We start from the raw sequence: 23165 nt of genomic DNA on the forward strand, positions 1-23165 counted from the left end.
AGCTGCTTAATCAGCCCTGTCCAGTCCTGGGCTCAGGGCTCTGCACATGGAATTGCCTGATTGGGCAGGGTTAAGAAGCTGTGGAGCTGTGCTGCTTACAGGGAACACTGACAAATTGCTCCTATTTGCTCTATTATCTGAGCTTCTAATTATCCTAATAAAATCCATATCCCCCATACTATTCAGATATCTGGGAGTATAAAGTATATAACTGGTGGGAGACATAAAAATGAAAAAATTCTGCCTTGCCTTGTACAAGAGGCAATATATTTCTGGTAAAAAGCAAGCATCACTTTCTCCCCATTGCTTGGCTCACAGCTACAAGGTAGACTTGTTGCACTGGAACTTAGCCCCAACAGTCTAAGTGACATTGATAACCAGTTGCTCTCTAGCCAGAATCTAAAGAAACTATAAATATTTCTGGAAATTTATTGGAGGCTTAAAGAATGGAAGTATTTATGTTCATGGTATTGGGCTGATTGGAAAGGTATGGTCACCTTTGTTTTATTTCACAGAAAAGTGCCTTTAGAAAGGACATGCTTTGATCACAAACACGGAGGTGGCTGAATGGAGATGCAGAAGGATGAGCAAATGGATTCTCTGAAAACTACCCCTCTCCAAGTTTATTGTCTTTCCATCTCCCAGCCCAGAACGTGGGATTTTAAGATTGATGGCACTGATTATTTTGAAAAGCAGATGTGTTTTGGAAAGAAAAGGGTAAATTCTGAGCTTGCCAACCTTGGAAGGACAGTGTCCCTTCAAGTAAGGGATGAAGTTAGGAAATACATATTAATTACACCAAACAGCAGAGTAATGATCATAAAACAGAGAAGTTATTGTGGAAATCTAGGTCTCATAGGGTATGTCTACACTACAGTGTTATTTCAAAAAATCTTATTTTGAAATAGTTATTTCGAAATAGCTTATTTTGAAATAAAGCATCTACACACAAAATGCATTTCAAAATAGCATTTTGCTATTTCAAAATAGCGCCTCCACACTGAGTGGACACTGAATCGCATTTAAGGCTGGCTGGAACCAGTTCCAGCAGGGCACCAGGTCAGGACTTACTGTGTGGGGCTGCTTCCTCAGACTATCTGAGGGCTGTGCTTAAAAGGACCCCGCCCCTCCCAGACAGCCAGTTCTCAGGTTTCCCTGCTTCTTTTTCTACTTTGATGAGGGACAGCAAAGCATTTTGTCTCTGCATGCTCTGGTTGCCCTCACCCGAGACACCACAGCACCCAGCAACATGGAGCCAGAGCTAGCCCTGAGTATTCTAGTGCTTCTCTTGGATGTGTTGCTGCGAGCCTGGCTGCACCTTCTGCAGGCTGCTATTGGGGAGGTCCATCAGAGGGCTGTCAGTATCTAGGAGGCCCTGTGGGAGAGCTTCCACCCTGAGGAGCACTAAGAGCCTCTCTGGTCTGCCCCACTGGGGGCTTGTGCCTCATTCCTCCCTCACGTCCTTCCACTTACCCCTCCCTAACACCCCTTCCTGATGTCAAATAAAATACACATATTTTCATGCACACAAACTCTCTTTACTTAACAAAACTGGGGGGGGGGGAGGGAGAGAATGAAACTCTGGTGAAACTGGGGAAAGGAGGCGGGAGAGGGGAGAAGAGAGGGTGGGAGAGGGGAGGGGAAAACCTGGGAGGAGGGAGCTGGAAGGGGGAAGCAAGTGGAAGAAGAGGGAGGGGAAGCTCAGGGCTCAGGGTTGGAGAGTCTCACCGGACCAACTTGATTGTCATGCAAACCTGCTCCTAGGTTCACATGTGGCCTGTGGTGGTCAAGCTGGCAGCTATCCTGCCATAGATGGCTGCATTCCTCTGTCTAGTGCGGAGATCATGGATGTTGGGGGCATCCCCCTCAAACCTGAATAAGGTCCGTGATCTCCACCCTAGACCAGGAAGGCACCCGTCTTCTCTGGGCTCTGGCAGGCTCCTGGGTGCTGGCAGACTGCTCCTGGGGAGTGGTGGAGGGCTGACTGCCAGTGGCTTGCTGGCTTATGTTTTGGGCCCCTGGATCGGGGCAGTGACTGCTGGCTCTGGGCTGGCAGGCTTGGAGCTGGCACAGGCACTGTGGCCAGAGTCTACTACTTTAAGGGCTCCGTGGAGAGGGGTGGGAGAGGAGTGTTCTTGGTTGAGGCCAGAGTGGCCACCAGGGCACCCTGGAAAGGCTGGAGGCCCCCTATTTCGAAATAAGTGTCTACACAGCATTTATTTCGAAATGACTATTTCAAATTTGGCATTATTCCTTGCAGAATGAGGTTTACCAAATTCAAAATAAGCGCTCCGCTATTTCGAATTTATTTCGAAATAGTGGTTTGGCTGTGTAGACGCTAGGAAAGTTATTTTGAAGTAACTTTGTATGGGTATGTCTACACAGCAATCAACATAATCAGAACAGTAACAAGACCATCTAGTCTTAAGTGCATACATATCATATATGCGTGTGTGCACATATATAAATAGTTCATATATCCTGAATACATATGAAAATGACATAACAAATAATTCTTTTTGTAAATAATTATTGAAGGCATTTAACAACTTGAAAACATATTTTCCTTTCAGTAATGTTATGTTTTAGTAGTTTCCTGAACTTCTCTTCTACCTGAATTAACACGGTACAAACAGTGCTGAAAGATTGAATAATGGAAGTGGCTGTCAGAAGCCTGACAATAAAATACGAACAGAAAATGATGGAACCATTTTATGCCATCAAAACGCTTCAGAATATTTTAATACTATTTCTTAAAGTTTAAGTGAATACTTATAAGGCTAGAGGAGGATGTATCAAATGCACTTCAATACCTTTTTCATGCTATCTCTGAACTTGAAAATAATCACCTTTTAAAAATGTTAATTGTTTGAATTCAGTGTTAATCAAAATGAGCCAGGTCTTTGGACTAGGAATAATTATTTTTGATATTTTAAACAAAGAGCAATTTTAACATCACAGGGCCAAATTCTTATTTCAGTTATATTTGGTGGAGTAATGTCATCACTTAAGATTTGCATTTGTATAACTGAGATCAGTTTTGGGTCTAGTGAGACTTTAAAATGGATTAGTCTAGCAGCAATCATTTGGAAGCCAGATAACCTATATAAGTTTATATGTGCGTGTGATATGCATGGGCGTGTGTGAGGACAGAGGGAGGGAAGGGAGCATTTCAACAAATTCTGAGTCAATTTTTTCATAAAATAAATATTAAAAGTATGTTCTTTTTCCTTTATGCCATTTTTCCCAGTGAGGGTCATGGTGGCAGCATGGAGAGTAGGGAGGACCAGAGCCCCTTTTCCTCCACAATAGATTCCAGCACTTCTTGGGGGATTCACCAGTATTCTCAGGTCAGCTGGGAATTGTAATTTTTCCAGTGTGTCCTGAGTCAGCCTTGAGGCTTCTACTCACTGGGACATGTGGTAGAGTTGCAATAGAAGCCTCCTGTGGGCATGACTATTAAGTGCCTGAATTATCTCAACTGGCTCTTTTCAATCCAGAAAAGTAGTGGATTTACTCCAAGGCCATCCCAAGTAGCCAAGCTCCATACCCTGTTTCAGAGAGTTAGTTCAGCTACCCTGCAGAGAAATCTCATTTCCATCACTTGTACCCATGATCTCGTCCTTTCGGTCATTACCCAAAATTCATGACCATAGATTAGGATAGGGATTAAAAACATGTTTTTCATAGATTAGGATAGGGATTAAAAACATGTTTTTCTTAATAAAATTAAGAAATTCTTTTGCACTCATATATCTATAAGTTTAAAGTATAACCTTTAATGAAGACATATATATGACATATTATCATTGGCTTCAAAGGAAAACATCATATTCCAAGATGGTTTCCTATGCAGTTTTATAGTTTATTAGGTTTCATTACCTGTTCATGTCATCTAGATGTTCAGCAGCAAAGTAAAAACTTTTGATTTTAGGATGGCAGGCTTTGAATGCACTGTTGGGGGAAAAAAAAGTCAAACATAATGGGCAAAAATAATAATTACATAAAACATCTTTTCCAAATTAAGGGTAATTAGAAATTCAAATAACTTCATGAAATGAGACAGTGTTCAATTTTCTTTCAAAGTGATTATACATGCTTGTGAGTTTTTCATTCAGCTCTATAACTTTTGAGAACCATCAATCTATCATTGATCATCTTTAAATAACATCTGCATTCAAACATGCACAGAGGCAGCTCTACAACTATTAACTTGACAGATGTAATATTTTGATAAGATGAAGTAGTTAAAATAGTTTGTACAACAGGCAATTTTATTTATGTGGGTGGAGGTACCAAAAGAGTTTCTGAACAGAAAAATGACTTAACAGTTTATTTGATATAACAGAAAAGCTTTCAGTCCTCCGACTTTTCACATCTCAGTACCCTTGGTATTACCTTCAGCACTAATGACTAGGAGTCAAACAGAAAAATGTGATGGTTCACTGATTTTTGACAAGCTGTTGTAAAGCAACAGGGTGTTTACAAGGTCATCTAGCATGATGGGTAAATGACATGTCATTTTTCCCACCCAGCAATGTAATCAACATGAATGGTCACTGAGAGGTCTATAGTATTTTATTTATTTACTACAAACAAATTTTTAAAATGAAAAGCATGCAGAGAGTTTCTACAAATGCAGAAAGTTATAGTGGAGAGCTAGATGTGACAGTGGTTCACAATCTACTTATCACTGTGGGCTGTATATGTGTTACTTGGGCTGCAACTGAGAACCACATCTGCCCCCTCCACTCCCATTTGCCTCCCACTAATCCCAATGCCCTGAAACCCCACTGAGAAAGTAGGGGTGAGGTTGAGCAGCTGGGACTCCAGAAACTACCCCACAGCAGGGCACCAGGAACCTGGCCCTACTGCCTTTAGTACACAGATGAGACACAGCGGTGTTCTAATTGGGCCACATGTGGCACACAGGTTGGGAACTGCTGATATATGAAAACTATTCTATGAAAGTTAATTGTTAATAATGTACAGTATAGAAATAGTTTTTTTTTAAAAAAAACTAATGGTTTCCTCAAGATTGCTTTAAAATAGCATCAAAAATATAGAAGACAGTTAAAGATGACAAGTCAAACAGTATGGTATATAAAGTGCACTGTTCTTGTTTTCAAGAGAGATCAATTAGACAGGTCTTTTCTCTGACTATATGCCAAAGTATTAGACGAAAGAAAGGCATTGTCAGGGAAGGAAATCTGTAAATGTTAGACAAAAAAGGATTCCTCTACACACTAGAGCACAGCATAATGTTACACAAGTGAGAACAGATGTTGAACAGCATCTGCTCCATTTAAAAAATATAATCATATTGTTGAGACCCAAAACTTGACTTATCTTAAAACTGGTATAACATCTGTCATCTGGATTTTAAATATATTTTTTCTTTATCTACCATTCAAATGGATTTTTTATTAGTCATATGTTTGTGTTTTGCTACCCTGTAGATAGGGCTCAGGGTGAGACAACAATTTAAATGAAGTGTAGTTCTTAGAGATAACGGACGTCATCAATGATTGCTTTGCTAACAAAAAAAATAAATGAAGCTGAGCCATGTTAAATGTCATCCATGAAAAACAGAGCAGTGACTGAAAACTGAAAGTCCCAAAACCACAGATTAAGTTTTTAATTTATGTACCCCTTTTAAAGACTACTATAGAGATCAGAGTTTATTTTCAAGAGCACTGTAAACTAATGGGAATAACATTAAAAGGGTATGTAAGTCATCACAGACAAGCTTTATTCTCTAAAAATCTTATATGGTATAGTTTTCATCATTTTAAAAACCTTCTTGAAAAACCTTGAACTGGAACTTAAAACAGTCTGCTAAAAAAATCATAATAGTGCCAGGTGAGCTTTATACAAAAGAACATGCACTTGCATGACAGGATATGCACAGGGATTTCAATGGTCAGAATAAAAATATTTGAATCCAGGCACATGCAGAGCAAGACTGATACTTATGCATGCCAAAAGTATATAAAACGAAGGACAAACGTAATTTTAGAGTTATGTACCACATCCCAAGCTATGGTAAATTTGTGTAGCTCCATTAACTTCAGTGGAGCTATATTGTTTTATCCTTGTTCAAGAGACAGCCCACGTTGTCAACAGATCTTAGAAATCCTTCCTAATTAGAGTTTTGAACAAAGTACATTTTGTGCCTGGCCGTGGATTTGACACCATGTTTCCTGAAGTCCTTTTCACTTACTTTGTATTTAAAGCTCTTAGTTAAGAACCATAATAAATAATCAATTAGCTTTTTTCAGACACATTCTATTTATTTTAAAATAGCGATGGAAAACTACAGGTAAAAATTAATGATGGAAAAGCTAAAAACCACCACTTAAAAATGAAGCCATGCACAACTACTGTACAGATAAATATTTCTTTTTTAGCAAAACTTTTTATTTCAAACTTAGAATCCCACAATGGCAGAGTGGTTTTGTGGATATAAATAACTAACTTAGAAAAAGAACAGTCCTCCTTTTTACCCATTTTTTCTTCTTTTTCTTGTGTTGCCTCTGTAATATCTCATCTTCTCCATTCCTCAGAACTTGCTGTATTTGTGTTTGTTAACCCATTAAGGCCGCCACTCCACAAAACAAAACAGAGAGACTGTGACAGTGCAGCTGGGGAAGAAGTGCAGGGAGGGAAGGAGCTGAGCATTCCTAGAAGTTGCAACTAATTTTGCTGACGTTTGCTAATTGTACAGCTTTTGCAACAAAGTCATTGCATTTTAAGGGGGGACCATCATAGCACATGCAGCTTTCCTCCCAGGAATATTGACTGTACCAGGATTCATTTTATGCAATCAAATCATGTTACAATGATTTCCATTCTAATTTTACTTACTATTTCTTGCGGCATTCGTTGGCTCTATCAATCTTAAATTCAGGTAGACTGATGAATCCCTCTGCTTTTTCATCCTATGGAGAAAGTTTAATATGTTACTCAAGATGGTGAGACTTAAGATGAAAGTACATTAAAACTTAAACATAAACAAAGAGAGTTTTACTTACCAGCTCCCTATATAGGGCATATTACTTCTGGCAAATCAATGGAAGTGTTACCCACGTGGGACGTTATGGACCTTAGTTTAGAACATGTTTTTATAAGTATGATTTTAGTAGGTTAGCTGACAAAATGGACAAGGCCCAACTGCCTCAGAAACCATTTCACAGCTGGAATAGCATTTAATCATGATGCCTAAACATGGCAAAAACTCAGGACAGTGGTCAGCGAAAAATGCAATTTAATTTTTTGTCAAGGATAGAGTAATTTACAAGATGAACTGCAAATTATTTTACTGAGCACAATATAACTTCACATGAATATAAATCAACCCAATTTAAAATACAAATGTGTACCATTCTGCCATTTTTATATCATGTTGTTGTTAAGATGAATGACTTCCCCCCAGTTATTCTTGTATTTTATCAATTATACTCACAGAAGGGGAATCTTCATCTTTTCCCACCTCCTTTAAATTTTGATAATTGTGAATAGCTTTAATGGACTTGATCTTTCCTCAACATTTCACAATTTAAAAGCACAGCGTTTGTTTTAGTCATCAATACATCAACCCCACAGAATCTGTTATACTGCTTTTTGTAACTGTTAATTATTAACATCACTAATATAGAATCATGAATTAGAGGCAAGAGTAAACATACATATACATGGCGTGTGTGTGTGTGTGTTACAGAAATGAATCTACAATTTCCTGCTCTTCACTCTCTATTTTTTTAAAATGAATCAATCATCCATCTTTGGATCTTTGTTACGCATTTAGTCCTTGGACGGCTGAGAGGTACACCTTTATTCGAGTCCATGCATAAGTCAATTAACATTCCATTACTGTTTTTTGGTAACCTCTGCTCTTGTTTTTCATGCAAAGAACTCTTATATTCTCTGACAACTGTGAAAACTATCATTGTCTTTGATGATTTTCAGCTTCATTCCATCTATGCTCTTGATTTTCATCACGTAAGTCAGGTATATGTTATTCCACCCTACCTAAAGGCCTTTCATTTATTTGTGTATACACTTAGGATTTCTATTTATACAGTCATATTGTCATAGCAACCTGCTCTTCATTTTTAATAATTGGAATGCTTGTCAATTTATTTTTCCAGATTTTGATACTGTTATACTTCTCCAAGAACACTATTCACTTGTACTGCTTCAGCATTGTAATTTTTACTTTTGTCATTGCTCCTAGAATACACCAAATATTCATGACCACTCCCAAAGGGAAAAATACATCAGGATTCCAGGCATCATGGAATACAATCTTCATGTAAAATGCATTCGTAGCATTGTCGCCAGAAGCATGCAAACCACACATTTTTTCCTTTTACAAAATGTGCATAATTCACCAGTACATAAGCTTGCATCATGTCTTCATTTAATCATTTGATACTGTTATTTCTCTCTCTTAAGAGAACAGGAACAGGTATGTGCAGGAATTCAGGATTCATTAATTTAAACTCAGTAAGCTGCCTCTTTTCCATCCTGGTGCAAGAAAACTAATAAGAATGGGATTCAAAGGGTGTGTCTACATAGCAAAGTAATTCCGGAATAACAGCTGTTATTCCTAAATAACTATGCGAGCATCTACACAGCAATTCTGTTATTTCAAAATACTTTTGAAATAACGGATGGCTTATCCCGACTTCTGTAAACCTCGTTCTACAAAGAATAATGCCCATGCCAAAATAGCTATTTTGAAATAAGGTGCGTGTAGATGCTCCACTTCTGCTATTTCAAAACAGCCCCTCTCCATGGCCATTCTAAGTTATTCTTACTGGGGTTCTAAATCGAGATAGCACGTCTACATTAGGGAAGCCTCCCTTGGACTAATTTTGAGGTTTTCCTGCAGTGTAGATGTGCTATTTTGAAATAAGCTATTTCGGAATAACTATTCTGGAATAGCTTATTCTGAAGTAACTGTGCAGTGTAAACATAGTCAATGGGACTTCACATAGGTTCATGGAGAATCTCTCTTTGATGGGCCTTTCTTTCTCCACTGCTCTAGGATAGTATATTAATTAACTTGGTGTTATTATTAACATTTATACAGCATTATGATATACATAAAATCTTTCACAAATAGAAGTTATCAGGTTGCTATCATAATGAGCATACTATCTACTATATTCTCTGATGATAACCCTTTAAAATAATTACTTTCAATACATTCTCCAGGAAACATACTCTAGGAAAATTATTTATAACAATCAAAATTTCTTGTATGGCCTTTTTTATTTTTAAAGGAACAGACCTACAGAGAAAAGTAGAACTTCAAAGGCAATGTATAAAGTGGAGAGAGGCTGCAATATTCTTTTCTTGGAGGAAAAAAGTAAATTATCTTAATCACAGGAGCAAATGTATAGATCTATAGAAAGAACACACTGCTTATTCTTGATGTTTATTTTTATAGTATGGTACCACACTGTGGAACCACAGTGGTCTTAAATAACAAGAATAAGCTCAATGTCCAAAATACCTCATAGAACTAAGCACTATACAGATAAGTAATAAACAAGGAAGCCTCTGCTCTAGAGTGTTCAGAATGGAAATGCTGATGAAGATTTGGAACCATTCAGAGACATGGCGTAAATATATTTTACTGTATGACAGTCTTTCAGGATACGTCCACACCACATTATTTCAAAATAACTAGTGTTATTTTGAAATAACTTAGTCTGCGTCTACACAGCAGGCAATTATTACAAAATAATGTTGAAATACTGTCAAGCTGGAGGACTTCTTACTCTGATTCCTGTAACCCTCATTTTACGAGTAAGGAAAGTCAGAGAAAGAGTACTCTATTTTAAAATAAGTGCTGTGCAGACACTCCCAATTTTGAAATAAGCTATTTTGAAATAAGCTATGCAATTGATGTAGCTCAAATTACGTAGCTTATTTTGAGCTAAGCCCTGTTGTGTAGATGCACCCTCAGAGTTTAAGATAATTTATCTGTTTCCTAAAAATATTTTAAGAAAAAAGTTTGATTTGCCAAAGAAAATTCTGATCTTCCATAGAACTGGTCACTCTATGAAAAAAGGTTTTTAAAACAATCATTCTTCCAAAGAAGCAAAATAGATTAAATAAATGAGGGACCCTTGCAGGATCACGATCTTAGGAAATTTAATGATGCTCTTTCAATGTTATCAGTATATAATTAAGCACTCAGAGCCATAATCTAAATAAGATACAATGTATCAAAAGACAACACAATTTGAGAGCATTTTGCATAACTACAGTGGCTTTTAGTAGTACCATAGATTTCTATGATTATGATTAAATATTGTACCCCAAATTCAATAAATTATGGTTGTAATGCTCTTTCTGAGTTATGAGAACACTGGCAAATGACTCTAGCTTTATTCTTCTAAATTTGTTACATTGTCCTAAGAGAAGGACAACTTTATTACAGTCTATTAAGGATATAGGAATATAGAGGTGAGTAGTTGTATTGTTTCTTACGCTACAAAGAAAAAAAAAAGGACAAATCCTGCAAACTCTGATGCATATGAGTGACTTTAGTCACACAAACAGTCTGATTGATATAGTAAGATTATTTGGGTAAATGAAATCACTCACCTGTATGAAGACGAGATTTGACCTTCCATCTTATTATGACAATAATGAAGGATAAGAACTGTTAGCATTAGAAAGGATGACCAAGGAATGTGCCTATTTCTTACCTCTTCATTGATATACCAATATAGAGAAGTATCCTTCAGAACAAACCAATATTTCTTCCATTTCTGGGAGAAATAACTCTTGGCATCTTTCTTTTTCCAAAGCCAGCCTTCGCAGTCGCCACGGCCCAGATCTTTACAGGAAATCCTCCTTTTGCTCTTACCGGTAATGGGAGCTGAAAATGCCAATATTTTCATTAAAATGAGTAGCTGTGAATGTGTTCACCTTATACATGTGATCAACCAGTCACAAAATGCTAATTTTGCCTAAAAATGTGATCCATCTTTATGAACTTAAGAGAACATTTCAATAGGAATTTCCTTGACATTATTATTATTATTATTTCTTTTTAATTAAGCAACAAAAAGTCAATGGCAAAAGAAAAAAGTTGATGTATTCTCTTATCCTTCTCTAAACATGAAACAAAGTACAATAAATGAAGGCAATAAGACAGGTTCTATAAGATAGAAGGACAAGGTGTAAAAAAAAGTATTATGTGGATTCTTAGTTTGTGAACAGCTCATTTCACATCAACATATAGAAACATACAAATAGCTTCTAATGAATGTGCATACACAAATATATATACAGGTTGGACTTCCCTGGACCAGCACCCTTGGACATGACCAGTCTCAAATGAGGGATTTTGCCGGACCAGGGAAGGTCAATTCCAGCCCAGTTATGAGGTCTCTGTAGGGGTCCATCAGCAGATGGCCGGGCTCCCCTCTGGTCTTTATGTCCCCACTTAGCTCCTCTGCCAGCTGGTCTGTCTTCCGTCATAGCCAAGGGCCTGGCTGCCAGCATCCCTGTCCGTGCCCCTGCTGGGCTGCACAGCCAGCTTTGGCCACTGGGTGGGCTCTGCACTCCCAGCTGGGCTACACTGCTAGTCTGGCCCCGGCCACCCAGCTCCACGCTTCCAGCTCCTTGCCCTGGGCTGGCTCTGCTGCTAATAGCAGCACCGGACTCCACGCTTCTCTCCCCAAGGCTCTCTAGTCTTGCAATATCCGGCCCACAGATGTTGCCAGACCAGAGAGTCCTGCACACAGAGGTTCAGCCTGTGTTAAATTGTAAGAATTACAGACTAAATTCGAGTTATACAGAACAATATTTTGAAAAGTATAGTTTTACTAAAATTTGAAAACCCTGCAGAAAGCAATTCAGTAACATGCTCAAAAAGAGACTACAGTGTACTGAATATAGTTCAGATGTGCTGTATCAGGGAATGGCAGTTAATCATGGATGGATACTTTTGTCATATGGAGAACTAATGAGTATACATTTGATTCAGGCTAACAAATTGCAACCAGCAAAATACTACAATATCTAAAACATTAATATTCCCATTTCTATTTTCTGCACTCTCTTCAAAAAGTACCTATTTAATAATAAAGAGTTCTGTGGCAACTTAAAGATTTATTTATTTGAGCATAAGCTTTTGTGGGCTAGAACCCACTTTGTCAGAAACATGAAGTGGAAACTTCAGTGTGGAAGGTATACATACACATGCAAAAATTGATGTGTTACAGTATGTGAAGGACCAATGCTAATGAGGTTAATTTAATTAGGGTAGATGTGTTATTTTTTAGTCTTTAAGGTGCCTCATGACTCCTCATTTTTTCTGAATCAGAGTAACACAGCTACCCCTCTGAAACTTCATTTCATGTTTACCTTTGTTTTTCTTTTTAGTTTTCTGCTGTAGAGAAGACTGCTGAAACGTCTGTAAGCAAATGAAGACACAGAAAAGCAGTGAAAAACCGATTCAGTCAATCCAACACCTTCCTAAATTATTATAAAAACAGCAGTTAAAGCTCTGAATACCAAAAGCATCACAACACATCTAAAAAAAGCCCCCGTCAGATTTTTCAAGTGGAAAAATGCAATTTTATTTTGTACTTTCAGAAAGTATTGAAGGAAAATGATACAGCACATTCAAATCAACTCACCCATTATAAACTAAATTTTCCCTCAGACACAGATTCTCTTTTTCTCACTATGTTTTGTATTAATAGGACATTTTTCACTCATTTAGAATGGCAGTTGTCTTGTGAGAGAAGCCCTATACTTCTGTTTGGTGGTACACTGGGCTAGCTGATCTGAATTCCTGATATTAGTATATGTGTTATTTTTTTATTTCAATGTCTTCTGAACCTATGAAAAAATATTGTTCTGAGGATGCTAAAAAACCTGGCTAGGGCTTTATAGATGTTGCATGTTACATCTGCCATTAGTATTCAAACTTTTTATCTCAATACTATTTTATATTATGTATAAATAAACAAAGGGGAGTGGAGAGAGAGAAAGAAACTGAAGAAAATGATGGGGTCCAAAAACAAACTTAGGGAGAAATCTGCTTAAATAAATTAGCCTTATTTTCACGTCTCAAAAAAATATGGAAGATCTCTCCTATGAGGCAATTCCACAACTAATGACCTTTGATTTACAAAGATTTGTCCTTTACCTGATCCTGACTGAACCTAATAATCAAGAGCTGATACACTCAAGTAATTGTAACATCTGGCATAGAAATAAGGTCGGAATTGAATTATATCTGTATTTATGGCCTTGCCAATAAAAAGCTTTGATGTCTATTAATATACTAGAGGATCCTTTCTGCTATAAAACTCTAATTCCAATAAAAGTCCACAATTTAATAGGTGAAAAATAAATTACTAAAAATAATAATGTTAATAAAATATAATAATAATGCTACACCATTTCAGTGTTAGTTGACTTGTATTTAGCTTAATATATTGTTGGTAACAGCAATACAATTCATAGAAGAGCCTCAGATTATAAAGACCTCTCGCCTCAACTTTTATCAAGCCAATTTAAAAATTGAAGGTTTCAAGTATCTCCTGGTCCTACTAGTTACAAACAGATCAAAGTTAAAATACTGATGGCCTCACAGAGTTAAAGCCTGTGCCTAATTAATAAAATAAACTTTGGGACAACAGAGTAGTGTGTGATGCTACAAGACTCTTTTTATTTTAAGGTCCATTCTATATCCAAGTTTTCTTTCCCACTTCTTGCATATATGTCATGATTTAGTTCACTTGTTCATATTATGGGAAGGGACAACCCATCTTCAGCTGCAAAGTGTTTTCCCCTTCAAAGTCCTGACAAATTCTCTAACAGCAAATTAAATCTCCATGAAACAACCTTGCCACATAGGCGGGACATGCATAACACAATAGTTAACAGTAACATCATGAAACCAAAAGACTGGCAGGGGTCTGATCTCTGAAAATGCACTGGGGAAGGCTTATCATCCATATCTTCACCCCTCTCTGATCTTAGATAGCATCAGTGTATATGTGGTTTGGTGCGGTAGATAGGTCTGGAAGAGTGATTATGCAATGGGAGTTCCATGTTGGAAAAATCCACAGGGCCCTGTTTGCAATCATCCTGCCTTTGGTGATAAGTATGGGGACAACACCTCCTGACTGACTGTATCTCGTTAGGTTCCTTTCTCTACTGGTGCTAATTGCTGGGCACAATTAGCAACACCGCATCAAAAGAAACTCCAATTCTGAATCAAGTTCAATGTGTGTCTATTTATACAAGCCTAAATATGCCTATATTTCCCTAGAAGGAAAGCTTTCAAGTGAGACATCGAGAAGTGTGTAAGGAACTTATATTCCTAAGTCTCTTAGGGTATGTCTACACTTGCCCCCTAGTTCGAACTAGGGAGGCAAATGAAGCATTCCAAAGTTGCAAATCAAGCACGGGATATTTAAATCCCATGCTTGATTTGCAACTTCGGTATGCTTCATTTGCCTCCCTAGTTCGAACCAGGGGGCAAGTGTAGATGTACCATTAGGTACTTTTGCAATCAAACTTTAATTCAGTGTAGACAGTTTGATTTAAAAAAAAATCTTTCACAGCTATCAGGGCAAAACCCCATTATTAAATTTCATTTAGTTTTTCTGCATTAAATATTTTCATGATTAATTCATCTAAATTGGGAAGGAGAAGTTTTGCTTATTTTCTCTTAAGAGGTACTTAGTATTTTTTTAAAAAGTGTTTTGTTTTGTTTTGTAAACACAGATTATAAAAGTGCTTCCAGTCTGACCATTTAAACTTTGTGTGCTCTCCAGGAATGAGTTTCCATCTGATTTTTTTAAAAATGTTAGCAAAGAGGTGTCAAACTTCATCACCTCAAAATAATGTATGTAATTACCAATTTTTGTCTATAGAATATTGTATTGAAGAACAGAAAAGTTTTATTACAATCAGTGTTCTAAATTAGCACTTTCCATGAGATAATAATTAATAACTGGGTCCAACTCCTACTGAAGTCAATGGGAGCCTTTCAACTGACATTAATGGGCTTTGGATCAAGCCTTAACTTACTTTCTTCTTTAGATTTTAAAGTGTTAAATCTGTTTGATGGGTTTTATGCAGAAAGAAACTGGCTCCAGTTGAATGTTGGAGATGACATTTCCCTAGAATTGTATGTATAAATGGACCTCATGACTCAGCTGCATACTCAGAGGATGTATGATTCCAAAAATGTGTATGAGGGTCAGGTTCACAAAGTGTTTGTTTCTTTATTTACTCTATTGGTGCTGCAAGGCGACATGGTGTTTATTAGAATCCCGTGATGCTGCTGAATGCAATCAACTGTCTTAACTGCAGCTCCTTACCAATTATTAGATATTGTTTTTCCAGCCTGTCCTCAAACTGTTTTTTTCTTTTTCTGTTTAGCTCTGCAACATGCCACACATATAACAAAGGTAAAATGTTAGACCCTGTGAATTCATCAAAATCAACCCATACCACTGTATCAAAGCTGTATTTTGCCTCAAAATTCTGTGACAAAATGGCTTATCAGCTACAAGGCAGTGTATTTATTTCAATACACCTTTAAGTTTCACCAACTATATTTAAATATGACTGGCCCCAGATTTCAAGAATTCATCTCTCTTGCACATTTTGAGAACAATCCTGAAATTTAAACATAACCTAGTTTCACACACAAAAGAAAAACACTTATTGGTAAGGATACGATGTTGTCATGGGGGTCACCAATTCTATCACTTTAATGGACTTCTGTGACCTCTTTGGTTTCAGCCTCTGCCAGAGTGACAGGGTTGGAGCAGCCTCATGAGGCTGGAGCCCCCATATTTTCAGTAAAAGTCAGCAAAAGGTTTCAGACTTCTGGAATGTTTTTGTTGATTGCCGATGACCTGTCCATGACTTTTGCTAAAAATATCCATGACAAAGTCTTAAACTCATTTATCAGTTACTCAAATTAACTGGTAGAATGGAAACTGTATTGCTAATGCAAAAACAAAACAAAGGTCTACCAACTCAAGTAGAAATAGTTGCTAATAGAAAAAAAGATTCCAATCAATTATTCATATTCTGAACAATATGCTATACAGCTCAACTTCAGTTAGCAAAACTTCCCATTCCAAAAGCAAGACAACTTCATTTCATGCATTAAATACATTGAAAATTCTCTCCATTATCCTAAATCTAATTTATTTGAATAGAGTCAGTGTCTCCTGTTTTAGAAAAATACCTTCACTAAAGTGCTTGAATGATACACTTTGCTAACCAGGGAACCAAATATAAACTATAAAAAAGTACAGTATATTTAAATTATATGGCTTCCATCACAGCTGCAGTCACTAAAACACCTATGAAGAGTGCTAAAGACAGAGCTCATAGAAATGTTGCTTTTTCTTTCTAAGGCACTTAATCATCTCAAGATAAAGTATTTAGTTTGAATTAAGGGTCTGAATCTGCATCACTGAATCTACGGACAACACAGGATTGAGCGCTAAGTGAAGGAAATTCATAAGCAGCTGCTTCCCTTTAGTAGTTAATTTCCAAAATTACTAACTGGGTGTTTGTTTAATTTTGGCTTCTCAGAAATAGTCATTAGTGTTAAAACCTAATTCATCTGAAATTTGACAGTGCTGGGATTGTTTGGTCTATACCAAACTTGGTTTGAATTAATAGCAGCAAAAAGTCAAGAGAATTCTTTTTAATGAAACATTTTCTCTTTTAGTTTTATCCCAGGTGCATGCTGTACTTTAAGATACTAAAATAAACAAATATCAGTATAGTTCCTCTGATAATTATGTTGATTTTGCCAATTTAAAAACAAGCCACAGTTTTAAACTTCCAAATATTTAAAAATAGATATCACACTGCCTATAATTATGCACACTTATTGATGAAAAGTCATTTTTCCAACTCTCTTGCTTTCACAAAAATTTCAATTTTTTAACTGGCAAATTTTCCACATCTCCCTAGATTTCAAAAATCTTTAGTATATTTCTATCTAGCAGCACTGAATAATATACACAGCATAGTTATTGTAGAGCAATAAAACAATTAACCTTCAAGGCACTTAAAACTAGACATAAGCCTCATGTTCTGAAGTTATTTTCCAATCTTAAACTGAACACTCTACATTGTAGACAGGTTCTAATTACTTAATTGCAATGCAAATGTATGCAGCTGGTGGATTAATATATGACTGTTCTCACATCGTCAACAAATTTAAGGTCAACAAAACATTTATTCATGTGCTTAACTTCATTGTGATTAAAGCAGATGCTTAAGCACTAAAATATTACACTTGATCAACTTAATTTTAACCAATTGTTAGCATGTTACAAATTATTATTTTAATTTAAGTCAGACAGAAAGGAATCAAACCAGAAAATAACTAGTTTCCCATTTCAACTGGACTAACTCTGTACCACAAAGAGACATTTTTTATCAGATTTTGTTGGAATTGTGAGGGGGTTGCCAGGTTATTGTGTGTAGGGATTGTGGTATTGCTACCCTTACTTCTGCACTGCTGCTGGCGGTGGCACTGCCTTCAGAGCTGGGCAGCTGGAAATTGGTGGCTGCTGGCTGAGAGCCCAGCCCTGAAGGCAGAGCCACCGCAAGCAGCAGTGCAGAAGTAAGGATGGCATGGTATGTATTGCAGAGCTGGGCCTTCAGCCAACAGCCACCACTCCCTGGCCACCCAGCTCTGAAGTCAGCGGCACAGAAGTAAGAGTGGAATGGTATGGTATTGCCACTCTTATTTTTGCGTGGGTGCATGCAGAGTGCTGCCTTCAGTGCTAGGTGTCCTACAACCAGATGCTGCTCCCTAGCCTTTCAGTTTTGAAGGCAGTGCAGAAGTAAGGAAGTAAGGAGTAAGCAAGCAACTTCCTTTTGAGTCCAGAATCCCAGTTTGAGAAAGGTTGGTCTCCCGGGCCTTCAGTCAGCAGGTAATTCTATGGGAAGAGACTAGGTTTCATGGTCTATGACATGTTTTTCATGGATGTAAATTTGGTAGGGCCCTACTCAGAAGTCTGTGTGCTTGTTCTGAACTGAGACTCCAATGAACTTGCAAGAATGCCCTTAAAGAGGAGTATTAAAAGGCTGCCCCTGTCAAGGCCCATTTGAGAGTTAGGATGAAACCTGCTAAGCTGACAAGCATGCGTGAGGTTTCTTTATTGTGTTTAATATATTTTCTCTGTAATGCTTTGTACATAAGAATGGGGTGACTGCTGAGGAGAGACATGGGGAGGGGGCACTAACCTCATGATTACCACCCCACATGATTCCTCTCCAGGCCACCCCTAATGCATGAGAGGGCTGGGAAAACCCTGCCTCCACCCCATGCCTCTTCCTCCAAGTCCACTCCCCCCATCTGACATGGCCCAAGAAGTAGCAGGGTCCTGCTGCCTCCATCAGAGTCAGGCCCCCTGCACTCACTGGCAGCGGCGGGGGAAAGAGGAGCAGTGTGGCCCAAACCCACTCTTTTCCCCCTGCCGCTCAGGTTACAGGCCACCTGCCAGAGGCTGAAGCCCTTGGGCTTTGACTTTGCCCCTTGTCCCCCAAGGCAGTGGCCTTTGGCTACTCCTGGCAGGAGTGGCAGGGCTCAGGCAAACTTGAGCTTCAGTCCCCACTCCAGGAGTCATGTAACAATATTCGTTGCCAGATGCCCTCTTATAGGTATATTCAGCTTGTAACAACAACACACTAAATAAAAAAAATACTTTTGCTGTAGAGGAAATGTTTAAGTGAGCTGCCCAAGGTCACACTTAAATCTGTGGTAGAGCATGGAACTGATTCCTGATCTCCCAAATCTCAGGTTAGTGCTCTGACTACAGAACTATGATTCTTCTATAGGGGGAGAAATCTCTTTTGCAAGGGAACATGCATAAAGAGAGGGGAATAGACAAGATGACAGCATACACACTGCCAAACACCAGCATTCAAAAACCACAGATAAGGTCATTTGGGTTGCTTTTTATTTGTCTTCTGGTTTTTGAGCTGTTAGGATTCATCTTTTCAAGTTTCTCTCAAGCATGAAGGTTAGAAACTTATTTAAAAAAAAAGGAAAGTTGAGGTTCTCCTGTACTCACCAGGTTCCTAGAGCTGGGGCTTTAAGAAAAAAATGCCAAATATCATAAGACTTGTGATAATACCATGAGAACTGGCAACCACTGAATTGCAAAAAATGTCTCTTATCTTTTCTTTTCCTCTCCACAGCTCCTGCAAAAGATTCCAATCTAGAGGCTTCCTGAGTATGAGATCCATTCACAGTCATTTGCCACAGTCGGAAGAGTCTTGTGGGCTGTGAACAAAGCTGGGCCATAGTTTCCCTAAGTAAGGTTGCCAGGTGTTTAGCATTGAACCAGACAGCCCGGTATTTGTACCTAAAATGTCCAGTATTTTCTTTTTTTTCTGAAGGCCCAGCTTGGACACCCGCCGGAAGGCTGCTTGGGACATGCGGCGCAGCTCGCACTGGCTGTGGCGGAGGGAGGGGGGAGCGGCCCGGGAATTAAAGGGATTTTTTTTTTGCTCAACTTTTCTGCGGCTTTTTTTCCCCCTCTCAACAGAATTTTTTCCCAGCCTTTTTTTGGGGGGAGTCAGTATTCTTCAAAATGGCTAGCTAACTACAGAAGCAGCTTCTCCTCTCTTGGTAGTCACATCTCCAGATCAGCTACTAGAAGTGGGCCTCATCCTCCCTGATTAGATCCACCTAGTCATCTCTAGCCTGATTCTGGCCTGCATATTTATACCTGCCTCTGGAAATTTCCACTACATGCATCCAACAAAGTGGGTCTTTGCTCACGAAAGCTTATGCTCCAATACTTCGGTTACTCTATAAGGTGCTACTGGACTCCTCGCCACTTTTGCAGATTCAGACTAACATGGCTACCCCTCCGATACTCAAAACCACCTTGTTCTTTATCCAGCTGGTCATTTTTGTGTGTGCCATTCATCTATATCTACTGGTTATGTTACCAAATATGTAATAAACAATTCATTTAAAGAGCTGAAATTTTCATTGATTTCATTCCCTTAGGGTACGTCTACACTACAGCACTAATTCGAACTAACTTAGTTCAAATTAACTAGAACTAAAAACTAGTTCGAATTAGCGTTTTGCTAATTCGAACTAGCATGTCCACATTAAGTGGACCCTGAACCGGGCTTAAGGATGGCCGGAAGCAGTGCCAGCAGGGCATCAGAGGAGGACTTAGAGCGTGGAGATGCGCTTAAAGGGACCCGACCCCCACCCCGGACAGACAGTTCTCAGGGGTGCCCTGCTTGCAAACCAGTCCTGGCTTGGAGTGCCCAGAGTGCCCACACTGGGCACATCACAGCACTCGGCCATAAGACCGGCTGCACTTGCCGCAGGCTGCCATCTGGGGAGAGGGGCCAATTGGGGGGCTGCAGGAGAGCTTCCACCCCAGAAGCCCGCAGAGCCAGCCCAGTCCTCCCCATCGGGGGCTCGTACCCCATTCCTCCCTCACCTCCTTCCACTTACCCTTCCCTAGCCCCTTTTCTTGATGTACAAAATAAAGGACAATTGTGGTCAAAATATAACTTAGATAGGGCCACGATAAGGTGGGTGCATAATTTGCTGGATAACCGTAGTCAGAGAGTTGTTGTTAACGGTTCTAAATCCTGCTGGAAAGGGATAACAAGTGGAGTTCCTCAAGGGTCTGTTTTGGGACCCGTACTGTTCAATATCTTCATCAATGATGTAGATATTGGGATAGAGAGTACGTTTATTAAGTTTGCAGATGATACCAAACTGGGTGGGGTTGCGACTTCTTTGGAGGATAGGGACATAATTCAAAATGACCTTAGCAAGTTAGAGAAATGGTCAGAGGTAAACAGGATGAGGTTTAATAAAGAGAAATGCAAAGTGCTCCACTTAGGAAGGAACAATCAGTTCCATACATACAAGATGGGAAGCGACTGTCTAGGAAGGAGCATGGCAGAAAGGGATCTAGGGGTCATAGTGGACCACAAGTTGAATATGAGTCAACAGTGTGATGCTGTTGCAAAAAAAGCAAATATGATTCTAGGTTGTATCAACAGGTGTGTTGTAAGCAAAACTCGTGAAGTCATTCTGCCGCTCTACTCTGCACTAGTTAGGCCTCAGTTGGAGTACTGTGTCCAGTTCTGGGCGCCACATTTCAAGAAAGATGTGGAGAAATTGGAAAGGGTACAGAGAAGAGCGACAAGAATGATTAAAGGTCTAGAGAACATGACCTATGAAGCCAGGCTTCATGAACTGGGCTTGTTTAGTTTGGAAAAAAGAAGATTAAGGGGGGACATGATAGCGGTTTTCAAATATCTAAAAGGGTGTCACAAGGAGGAAGGAGAAAATTTGTTCTTCTTGGTTTCTGAGGACAGGACAAGGAGTAATGGGCTTAAAGTGCAGCAGGGGAGGTTTAGATTGGACATTAGGAAAAAATTCCTAACTGTCAGGGTGGTCAAATATTGGAATAAATTGCCAAGGGAGGTGGTGGAATCTCCCTCTCTGGAGATATTTAAGAACAGGTTAGATAGACATCTGTCAGGGATGGTGTAGGTGGAGCTTGGTCCTGCCTTGAGGGCGGGGGGCTGGACTCGATGACCTCTTGAGGTCCCTTCCAATCCTATTATTCTATGATTCTATGAAAAATGGAATCTGTCTTTATTGAACAAAACTGGGGGAGACTGGGAAAAGGAGCTGGGAGAGGGGAAGAGAAAGGCTGGGAGAGGGGAGGGCAACTACAATGATCAGGGGTTGGGAACAGGTCCCATATGAAGAGAGGCTAAAGAGAATGGGACTTTTCAGCTTAGAAAAGAGGAGACGGAGGGGGGACAGGATAGAGGTCTCTAAAAGCAGGAGTTGGGTGGAGATGGTGCATACAGAAAAGTTCTTCATTAGTTCCCATAAAGAAGGACTAGAGGACACAAAAGGAAATGAATGGGTAGCAGGCTTCAAACTAGTAAGAGAAAGTTCTTCTTCACAAAGCAAAGAGTCAACCTGTGGAACTCCTTGCTGCAGGAGGCTGTGAAGGCTCAAACTGGAACAGAGTTTAAAGGGACGTGAGATCAAGTGACGGAGGTTGGGTCCATGGAGTGCTATTAGCCAGGGGGTAGGAGTGATGTCCCTGCCCAAGGTTTGTGGAAGGCTGGAGAGGGATGGCACGAGACAAATGGCTTGGTCACTGTCTTCGGTCCATCCCCTCCAAGGTCCCTAGGGCTGGCCGCTGTCGGCAGACAGGCTACTGGGCTAGATGGACCTTTGTTCTGACCCAGGACGGCCATTATAAGCTCAGGGCTCAGGGTCGGGGGTCTCAGTGGACCCCCTTGATTTTCATGCACACCTGCTCCTGGGTGGCCAGGCTGGCAGCTCTCCTGCCCTAGACGGCCACTTTCCTGTGCCTAGTGCGGAGATCGTGGACAAGGTCCACGATGTCCGCACTAGCCCAGGCGGGTGCCCGCCTCTTGCGGTCCCAGGCAAGCTCCCGGGAGCCACCAGCCTGGTCCCGGGAAGAGGGGGAGGGCTGGGGGGCATCGGGTGGCTGGCTCGAGCCGTGCCAGGTGCAGGGTCTGATGGCTGGGTGCTGGCAGGCTTGCACCTGGCACGGGCACCGTAGCCAGCCCGTGCCCCTTTAAGCGGTCCGGGGCCGGGAGGGGGGCAGATGAGTTTCCCTGGTGTTGGCCAGAGTGGCCACCAGGGAAACCTGGGGAGGGCTAGCCTCCCACTAGTTCGAATTAAGGGGCTACACACCCCTTAATTCGAACTAGCTAGTTCGAACTAGGCTTAATCCTCGTAAAATGAGGTTTTCCTAGTTCGAACTAAGCGCTCCGCTAGTTCGAATTAAGTTCGAACTAGCGGAGCGCTAGTGTAGCGCCTATGAAAGTTAGTTCGAACTAACTCTGTAGTGTAGACATACCCTTAGGAACTAAAATGACATTTTCAGCAAGTGGTGCTTTGTGCTTCTTTATCATTGCATCACATCGCCAGGAATAGTTCTAGTAATAGCTGCATATATTAGTGCTGAAGTCAGGTAGTCCTTGACCAAGGAAAATATGAAACTCTTAAATTCAGGGAAAGTTTTCACAGGGAAATGAGGGAAAGAACATTTTAATATCTGTAACTCATCCATTGTAAATAAAAATGTTAAAAT

The 23165-nt window shown here is 39.6% G+C and overlaps 1 protein-coding gene across 7 annotated transcripts in view; it reads right to left on the reverse strand.

Moving 5' to 3' along the window:
* Nucleotides 1–23165, reverse strand: part of CNKSR2 (connector enhancer of kinase suppressor of Ras 2) — a 377408-nt gene that overhangs the window by 71170 nt on the left and 283073 nt on the right. For all 7 annotated transcript variants that reach the window (XM_075913326.1, XM_075913323.1, XM_075913322.1 and 4 more), the window contains 4 exons: nucleotides 12394–12442; nucleotides 10728–10900; nucleotides 6868–6941; nucleotides 3883–3954 (listed from right to left, as the gene is read on the reverse strand). In XM_075913326.1, the coding sequence (XP_075769441.1) occupies nucleotides 3883–3954; nucleotides 6868–6941; nucleotides 10728–10900; nucleotides 12394–12442 (368 nt within the window). The remainder of the gene's footprint in view (nucleotides 1–3882; nucleotides 3955–6867; nucleotides 6942–10727; nucleotides 10901–12393; nucleotides 12443–23165) is intronic.

The sequence above is a fragment of the Pelodiscus sinensis genome, chromosome 1 (assembly GCF_049634645.1).
Source record: "Pelodiscus sinensis isolate JC-2024 chromosome 1, ASM4963464v1, whole genome shotgun sequence".
Lineage (NCBI taxonomy): Eukaryota > Metazoa > Chordata > Testudines > Trionychidae > Pelodiscus > Pelodiscus sinensis.